The following is a 9,808-nucleotide window of genomic DNA, read 5'->3' as shown; positions in this document are numbered from 1 at the left end:
CGCGAACAGCCAATGAGCTGCTCCGCTCACCAACCAGGTCAGATTTCTTTGTTTATTTAGTGAAATCCATCTTTCTGCTGTCTAAAATTAAAGAAATGTTCTGGGCGAGTGATTAGAGAATATTTTAACTTTTTGTTTTTAGTCGTTGAGCTCCGTTCACTCCCATTTATTGAGGACTCTCTCTGGCGCCATCTGCTGTTCCGCAGTCCTGCTTTTGATATAACGGGGGAAATAGGAAGTGGCCAGACGCCTCATAAACCGGCTCTGGCTCCATCATAAAGTTCCAAAGCGCTCAAAAATATAACAGCAGTGTTAAAATGTTTTCTGTTCTGTGTTCAGGATATGAATGCACTACTCTGTATAAAAATGTTTACGTATTTCCAAACTGATTTTGCTCAAATGCTCCACAGTAACATTTGGAGTTGCTTGAGAGCGCCCTCTAGCTTCTGATACCCAGAAGACGTAGCGGTAATTCTCTGTCTAAACCTGGGTCAACAGAAAATGCTGTTAACCGTCGTCATAAAACGTTACGTTTGTTAGACTTGTTGAAGCTGAAACTCAGTCGGGACCCCTGTGTAAGATAACTGCTTCGTCAGACAGACGCCTGGAGTTCTGGATAAAACAACTACAAAGACATTGACTATGTGGTTCAAGATCAGTACGTTTGGCTGCCTGAACTGTATCACAGTCTTGATTCCAAAGGTTTTACATTTTCACTTTGACTAAAACACATAAATGAGCAAAAAGTGATGTCATATGCCTTTTAAAACGCTCCGGAAAAAAAGGGAATTCCACCATTTTTTCATGTTTTCTGCATATTAAATTGGTTGAGATGTAAATAAAATAATTCAGAGCGGCTTTAGTGAGAAATGCTCCGCGATATCGAGAAACTAGCGTCAGAACTGTTCACAGTGGTGGTGACAGAGCCAGACGTCTGAACAGAGAAGCTGTTAGATGACTTGTTTACAAAAACAATGACATTTCTGAGAATGTTTGATGTGTTTTTAACATCCATGAATGACGGAGAGGTACAGGCAGGACATTATAAGGCAATACGTATTTTTCTAGTTCACTGCTTTTAGGCATTTTTAGACCACTGGCTCCTTTCACCACCATGTAAAGAGTCAGTGAATCTCTTTACAGTGCAACATTTCACACCAAACCACTCTGAATGACCCTGTTTACATCTTATCTACTAAATTTTTCATGAATTTTGAAAATAAAAATTGGCGGAATTACCTTTTAAACGAACGTCTCAAAAAGTTCCCAAGCGTTTGCCGTACTTAACAGAAGCATCTGGATTATAAACGCAATAAAACCAAACCTCGACTGAGCAGGCTTTGGTCAGGCTTCTGGACTAACTATGATCTCCCTGAACATCTAAGTCATCACTGCTGAAGTAAGTAACTTAGTCTATGTAAAGCAAAGCTTCACTCCTCTGTGAACTGACCCTCAAATGTAACCACTTCAAAGCACCTTTTTTCCCCACAAACCCAAACATTTCCTCACAGCATGTACAGAAAGTCTGTTCCCTTTCGAGTTCTCTCTTTCTGTCTCTTGCTCAATCGGTGAGGACCACCAGCTCCCCCTCACTCCGCTCTCCGCCGTCGCTCTCCTCTCCCTCACTGTAGGGCTGTTTGACTCTGGCTTCTGGCTCTTCGCGGCCTCGGCCTTGCGGGGGCTCCAGGGGGCGGGGCAGGTAGTGCTCCAGGAGCGCAGGGTGCAGGGGCAGCGCCATGGAGACCGGGGTGCTGGGGTACTGACCTTCAGCTGAGGGGTAGTGCAGCTGCTGCTCTGATTGGCTGAAAGAAGGAGAGAGAATATTACATTCAATCACATGCCTTTGAAACAGTCACTAGGTAACTGGAATATTTTGTGGAAAATTTACGTCGTTTAGGAAGCTTTTCAACCTAATCTTTATCCTCCATATTTGCAGCCTGCAGATGATCAGAGACAATAATTCCCCCCAAAATTCCTGTTCAATATAAATACACCCACAGTAGAAGCCAACAGGCAGGTGCACGATTAACTCCAATTACGAGTCTGTTTTAAAGATTCAAGATCCTTTATCGTCACTGCACAGTGTACAACAGCACTGGGTAGCAATCCTAACGGTGCATAAACAGAAAAATATTAAACTAGGAATAAAGCAAAAAATATGCTAATTTAAAATATTAAGTGTTAAGATATTAATTGAAATCAAATTTTAAAAGTGAAACAAGTAAAATAAAGAGAGTGGATATAAAAGATCGTAGCAGCTATGGTATCAGCTATGGTATTGCACATGAGGCAGTCGTGGCCTGGAGTTTAGAGAACCAGCCTTGCGACCAGAAAGTCGCTGGTTCCATCCCTTGAGCCGACAGTGCGTGATTGAGGTGTCCTTGAGCAAGACACCTAACCCCCAACTGCCCCCGGGGCGCCGTGGATAGGGCTGCCCACCGCTCCGGGCAAGTGTGCTCACTGCCCCCTAGTGTGTGTGTTCACTAGTGTGTATGTGGTGTTTCACAGCACGGATGGGTTAAATGCGGAGGTGAAATTTCCCTGTTGTGGGACTAATAAGGGTCACTTAATCTAATGAGGGAACTGCACATTTGTGAAAGGGAGTATTTCTATTTACAGATGCAATTTAATAATAAATAGAAAGTGCAGCTTAATGTAAACATCTTTTGAGATGTTTTTAAAATGTTATGGTTTTGTTTTTTTGTTGTTTTTTGCATGGAAGCGCATCAAAATGATTGTCCATGATGATCAGCTCAATCCTGAAGATGCAGCAGATTAGAGATCTTCTGAGAGTGTATGTCATCATCTGGATCACTTCTGGCTTACACAAACAGCCACACCACCTGCCAGAGTCTAAGTCTAATGCATGTGCAATGAGTCTATTATGTGCTGAGAAAGAAAGTGACGCCCTGTAAAGGTCCCATCTCTACCCTTCATCTCCCTCGATTACGTTTCGGTTGTCCTCCCTGTTCCTCAGTCCTATGTCAGACCTTCCACAGTCCAAAAAGCTTCATGCAGAAGCTGCCCAGAACTTCAGCTACACATACATATATATATATATATATATATATATTTATTGGTCCCAAATAAATTGAGTATAGCTCTCATTCAATGTTTCACACACTGAGCTGTACTAGATCCAATTACACGAAATGAATTATGCTCTCCTTTACTGACAAAATGCAGTTGGTCAGTGATTTTTAAACACTTAAAATATTCACAATATCCTCAAGTGTGACAAAATCTGAGAATTGGTCACAATAACAATGAATACCGTCACGCTGCCCACCCCTAATTAACATGATGTTATTCTCATAAACTCAGTTCGTAGGACATCCATAATTAAACTTGCTCTGCATATGTATAAAACATGCATGCAGCGATAAACTAACCAACTTATTTAACCTGTTGCTCTGGAGAGATCAGCAAACACCTGAGAAACTCACCTGGGTGGGTATGAGGTGCGTTGCTCCTGCCTCCTGCTCTTCATCATGGCCTTATACTCGCCCACGCGCAGCCGCCTGCCCTCTACGATGCAGGTGCGCTTGGGCCGCGGTTTGTATTTATAGTCTGGGTAGCGCTCCAGGTGCTGTCGGCTCAGCCTGGCCTGTTCTTCATAGTAGGGCTGCTTCTCCTGGTTGGACATGGACTTCCAGCGTGAGCCTGAAGGGGGCGGCAGAGAGGCACGAGTGAGGCCACAGAAAGCGTGGGTGGACAGTAAAACAGTAAAACATCCACAGGACTGTGTGTTTATCTATCTGGCTGTTTGTCTATTTACAGTAATATCTTGTCAGGTTATCTGCCCCAAGATGTTATCACCACTTTTCCAATGTTCTCAGTTACTATGGAATCTTCTATTGTTCTGCTGGTCATTCTGGATACATCTAATTGAGGGATGCATCAATACTGGAATTGTGCAAAAAAAAAAATCCAATATTTTTATGTACGTACCAAACAATACCCAAATACATTCTACATCTATTGAAATTTGGGACTAAATCACTTTGATGTAACATTTCTTTCTATAGGGCGCGGTTTCCCAACGATGGTGGCATTGCAGGGGTTTTGTGAGACTGAATTAAAATTTCAAAATACATATTTTTGTGTAATAAAAAAAATCAAAATGTAAATATTTTCTTTCAATACAGATCCACTGTGTTATTACCTACTTATCAAAGTATGAAGCAAGCTTTCCTGAAAAGAAAAAATAATGTTTAAAACTCAGATTGTGAGAAACTGAAACTGCAACCAACTTCTGAGACTGAACTGCGGAGGTGTGTAAAAATATCCCTGCAGATTTCTTTAACAAAATGAAAGTAAATCTTCTGAAGAAGAACAGAACCTGTAGCAAAGGCAAAAGAGGGACAGACTAAATACTGAAAAATATATTTTAGTTGTGCCTCTGGGTCATTTTCAGTCAACCTCTTATTCTCCAGGGTATATTTTTGTTTGTCCATCTGAATTTTTGTGACCAAATCATGAGGCAAATTATTCAGTAACTGCATGAAATGTACATTTTTAAAAATGTATTTATTTTTGTGTAAAAGTTCCTCTCAAATTAACAGAACGTGTGTTTTATCATCTCCACGTCACTATATACTTAAAATTTACTGCTGAAAGCCAAAAATCTCCGACGCTCTTTGTGTTGTTCTCTAAAAGTGATGTTTCCAGAGCAGATCACTGAAGAGACGCCGTCTGTTTATAGTTTAGAGCCCAGATTTGGGGAAAAACGGGTCGACTTTCAGTAGAAAAACAAAGTTCAGCTTCTTTTATTATAAGGGTTTAAAATGACATCACCGTCTATTAGACTGGAGAGAAGAGCTACAGCCTCACACGACGCCCAGCTTCTGAATGGAGCTTATGAAATATGAAAGTTGACGAAGTGCGTTTTGGAACCACTGGTGGTTCCATGGAGTTGAAGAGATTTTATTTTCTTCAGTTAAAGGCTGAAAAATGTGAAACTTCATGGCCTTTTTGACTGAAGAGTGTGATTTCTAACTCATGCTCAGTGTGACATCTTCAACAAAACTCATTTTACATTATTAAAAAGAGACTTTTAAACAGTAGTGCGGCTCAACATGCATCTTTCTAACTCCTCTCAAATAACGAGTTTAAAAATGTCAAGGACATTTTGCTAATGTGGCTCAGGATGAGCGTAAAAGCGAGTGTTGAACGTTTGTCACAGGTATAGAGCTAAGCTAAAAACACTTATATAACCTTTAACTTGCAGTAGAGACTAATGACTGAAGAACACAATGCTGTAGAAGAATGTAACAGGGAGTGTATCCACAAAGGCACTCAACGCATGCTTCACTGCTTCAGGTCAGATGAAAAATGCGCTGCAGGCCAAGAGTGAAGATGATTGAGGGGATGATAGATAACCGTATAGAGCTCAGAAGCCTGGAGCTGTGACTCAGACGTGCTAGAGAGGGGGTTGGGGCTGGAGGGCTGGAGGGCTGGCGTGAGTATTTCAGCCTCAGTACAATGGAATGGAATGTGAGTGTTTTGTCAGAGGAAGAGGGGGAGGAAGGCAGTAGGAGAGCAGGGGGGGTGGCTCTGGGTGTTGTTTTCCTGTTGCCCAGGGAGCCAGGTGGCAGTTCGTGCCCTAACTGCCCCACCTCTATGCTCTGAAATGAACTTCTTTCTCCCCACCTGCCACTATTGCAGGTAAATCAGCACTATGAAATCCACAAGTTGGCCAACCACGCCAGCTCCTCCTTTTCAATGAAGAGATTCTTAATTTACCACTTAAGAATCTCCTGTTTTTAATGTCCTCCCACGTTTTTTTTTGAGACGATCACAATAGTTTATTAAAGGTTTCTGCACAAAAATTACACAGGAGGTGAAAATATAATAGATTATTACTTATTATCACTATTATTAATTACTACACAACACTGACTCTTATGATTTCCTATTGTATTATTACAGGTCTTTTAGAGCGGAAATACAATGACGGAGTAAAGATTCTTGCATTTGTGAATTTGATGATAATGAAAGCTTCAGGATTGTGAGATTATGTTAGTATCAACTTATCCTTAACAGTATGTGCTTACATTAATAACAACAGCAATACTAATATTTAAAGGGGAATTCCAAGTTTTTAAAAAAATCATTTTTTAAAAACTTTTTTTCTACAATTAACAGTTTATTTGCACATACAGGTTTGCAGATGCAGATATTTTGGAATGTACATTCTCATGGTTAACAGTGAGCATGGTAAACTAAAGAAGGAAGGGGAGAATAAATTAATTAATAAAAAATGAAAAATAAAATAAAAGGGGGGGGGGGGGGGTGAGAGAAGATTTAATAATTAATTCCGTGCCTCAAAATAAGACCTTAGCAATTGTCAAATTTGCCAGAACTTATGCATTTTCTGATTTGAGTTGCAGGTCAGTAATGGTTCTGCTCATCTATGGCATTTTCTGGAGGTTCCACAATTCCTGAATAATGTCGCTGCACACTGTTGCTCACTGTATCAGGACTTTATTTGCATATGACGACGTCCAAAACACTGATTAATGATGGATCCAGCAGGTCGATGGGGTGGGAAGTCCCGGAACAAATCGAAAACAAAATAAACAGTGTGTTGTTTTTACTACCGTCTGCATGTGCATGTTGCATGTGACACGAGTTCATTTTTCTCACGTTTTATGTTATATATCCAGTGCTCGATCCAAATCGGGCTTATTCTGCCACAAATCAAGCCCTGGTCACAGTCATATCAATTTCCTGCCTTTTTTTTTATACCATTTGAAAAAGCCAGCTGTTTACATTTCATGACAAGTTCATCCACCCTACAGGGTGATTCAAAAAGATTCATCCGATTTCAAAATGATTCATATCACTTGTAAATCATTACAGAACAATGCAGCAGACTAAATGGTTTACATGAGCAGAAAGTTTATGATGTAATTTTATATGAACCTCCTCCAGCTGTTTGGACTACATCAACGCCACAGTCAGAAACTCCATGACTCTCACTTTCAATGGGACTGTGATTGGTTCCTCGGCGCCTCACGGTTGTAAAAATATGCCGCTTTGAAATCGGATGAATCTTTTTGAATCACAACGTACCTTTAGAACTTTTTTTTCCTTTCTGCTGTAAAAAGTGAGTTTCAGGTTTTATTGCGACAGTGATGAGTTAATAAACTGAAACTGAAGGTTTGTTTAATCTTAATATCCAGCTAATTCTGTTCTGTGGAGGACCATTCAGCCAGGCTAACTTAACCTCTTCAACTCCATGAGACCACCGGTGGGTCCAAAACGCACTTCGTCAACTTTCATATTTCATAAGCTACTTTCAGAAGCTGGGCGTCGTGTGAGGCTGTAGCTCTTCTCTCCAGTCTAATAGACGGTGACGTCATTTTAAACCCTTATAATAAAAGAAGCTGAACTTTGTTTTTCTACTGAAAGTCGACCCGTTTTTCCCCAAATCTGGGCTCTAAACTATAAACAGACGGCGTCTCTTCAGTGATCTGTGATGTGTAGATCATAAAACACACGTTCTGATCATCTGAGGGGCTTTTTCACAAGAATAAATAAATTGAACTGAATAATTTGCCAAAACAAACCCTGGAGAATAAGGTTAAAATACATCCATGAGTCAATCAACCTATCAGCCCATCAACTCTGGCGAGCACACCAACGTCCCCTACTTTGAGCTCCGTCTTCGTGAGGCGTTGGACTGCAGTAGAAATTTCACACCCAAATACGTCTATATTCCCACCTACACACACGTAGCCCAAAATTTGTTAATGTGATATGAAAAGCTTATCTGCCAAGGCAGTGGATGATATGACCTGCCACGCCCCATGAACCAGCCAAATTTGGCAGGTGGCAGTGTTAATTTCAGAATCTGCCCACCTCCCAGCCCCCGGCACTCACTCAGTGCCAGGGCAGCAGCAGGTGACACACACCAAAATAGAGGACCATTTACACCCAGATCAAAAAAGGACCGGGCAACAACGCGGGGGGAGAGGTATAGAGAGAAAGAGAGAGAGAGAGAGAGAGAGAGAGAGAGAGAGAGAGAGAGAGAGAGAGAGAGAGAGAGAGAGAGAGAGAGAGAGAGAGAGAGAGAGAGAGAGAATGTAATGTGGAGAACAATGCGTCTGCCTCGACCAAGGCAGAATTATACAGAAGAAGAGATGGAATGTGGCCAAAACAGGTGCTGAGGCAAAATTCTTCTGGGGTTAATACAGGGCAAACAAAAAGGCCAAAATTTTTTTTTTAAGGATTTAAAACTAGGACCGCAACTATTCTCAAAGGGCCCACACCTTACATAGGTCTTGTATTTCATGTTCCTCCCTGAGGTCTACTTACGATGGTTGGCTGAGTTAAGGTGCCATAATTTATTTTAAATGACCATTTCCCATCCCTTAGTATCACACAGAGACTGGTTTTTACCATGCAATAATATATTTCCAGAAATAAACAAAGAGACCTTTGCGCTGATTGGCAACTCATTCAAAAAGCAGTCCTAGCTCAAACACTCATAACTTCAGCGCAGTAGGCTAAGTGGGGCTGAACAGGCTGTAAAAGCATCGGCTTATGTTACACAGCAAAAACAATGAACACCAAAGGTGGACTGCATGCGCAGCAGAGCGAAAGGTATGTTTTTACCAATGTTTACATACTGCATCATCCTTCTCTCAGCACCTTATCTTCACTACCTCATGCTCAGAAATAAGCGATGTGTCAGTGCTGCACCGTCCTGCCTGTTTACTGTGTCTAGAAACAACATCCTTGTTTCTACACTCATTGTCCACTTTATCAGCTCCACTTACTGTATAGCTGCACTCTGTAGTTCTACAGTTACAGACTGTAGTCCATCTGTTTCTCTGATACTCTGTTACCCTGTTCTTCAGTGGTCAGGACCCCCATGGACCCTCACAGAGCAGGTAGTATTGGGGTGGTGGATCATTCTCAGCACTGCAGTAACACTGACATGGCTTGTGGTGTGTCAGTGTGTGTTGCGCTGGTCTGAGTGGATCAGACACAGCAGTGCTGCTGGAGTTTTTAAACACCTCAGTGTCGCTGCTGGACTGAGAATAGTCCATCAACCAAAAATATCCAGCCGTCAGCGTCCTGTGGGCAGCGTCCTGTGACCACTGATGAAGGACTAGAGGATGACCAACACAAACTGTGCAGCAGCAGATGAGCTGTCGTCTCTGACTTTACACCTACAAGGGGGACCGACGAGGTAGGAGTGTCTAATATAGTGGAGAGTGAGTGGACACAGTGTTTATAAACTCCTGCATCACTGCTGTCTGATCCACTCACACCAGCACAACACACACTAACACACTACCACCACGTCAGTGTTACTGCAGTGCTGAGAATGATCCACCACCCAAATAGTACCTGCTCTGTGAGGGTCCATCAGGGTCCTGACCACTGAAGAACAGGGTAACAGAGTATCAGAGAAACAGATGGACTAGTGTCTGTAACTAGAAGTGGCGACGGCTAACCAAATTTGTTGACTACTTGCAGATCTAGTTAAGTTCTGCTTAAGTTCTCACCCAGGATCTTGCTGATGCTTGAGTTGTGCATGTCTGGAAAGGCCTGTAGGATACGGCGGCGCTCATCTTTGGCCCACACCATGAAGGCGTTCATGGGCCTCTTGATGTGGCCAGAAGAGGTGGTTCGGCTCTCGCCGTAGCCCATTCCAGGAACAGTGATCTGGCCTAAAGGACACAATGACACAAGAGAATTAGTCCTTAGGGGCCTTTTTCAGCATCTGTTGTTCACTCAAAGCCCCAAAGTGAACCTTTAATTATCACCCTGATGGCTGTCATGAATCCCTCTT

At 42.0% G+C, this 9,808-nt stretch overlaps 1 protein-coding gene across 6 annotated transcripts in view; it reads right to left on the bottom strand.

Annotated features, from left to right (window-relative positions):
* Positions 1-988: 988 nt before the first annotated feature.
* LOC108438630 (SRY-box transcription factor 13) overlaps positions 989-9,808 on the bottom strand; it is a 52,809-nt gene continuing 43,989 nt past the window's right edge. For all 6 annotated transcript variants that reach the window (XM_037532019.1, XM_037532015.1, XM_037532018.1 and 3 more), the window contains 3 exons: positions 9,522-9,686; positions 3,447-3,663; positions 989-1,802 (listed from right to left, as the gene is read on the bottom strand). In XM_037532019.1, the coding sequence (XP_037387916.1) occupies positions 1,562-1,802; positions 3,447-3,663; positions 9,522-9,686 (623 nt within the window). In that variant the 3' untranslated portion in view covers positions 989-1,561. The remainder of the gene's footprint in view (positions 1,803-3,446; positions 3,664-9,521; positions 9,687-9,808) is intronic.

Source organism: Pygocentrus nattereri, chromosome 21 (assembly GCF_015220715.1).
Source record: "Pygocentrus nattereri isolate fPygNat1 chromosome 21, fPygNat1.pri, whole genome shotgun sequence".
In the NCBI taxonomy this organism is placed as follows: domain Eukaryota; kingdom Metazoa; phylum Chordata; class Actinopteri; order Characiformes; family Serrasalmidae; genus Pygocentrus; species Pygocentrus nattereri.
This window is presented reverse-complemented; position numbering and strand designations above follow the sequence as displayed.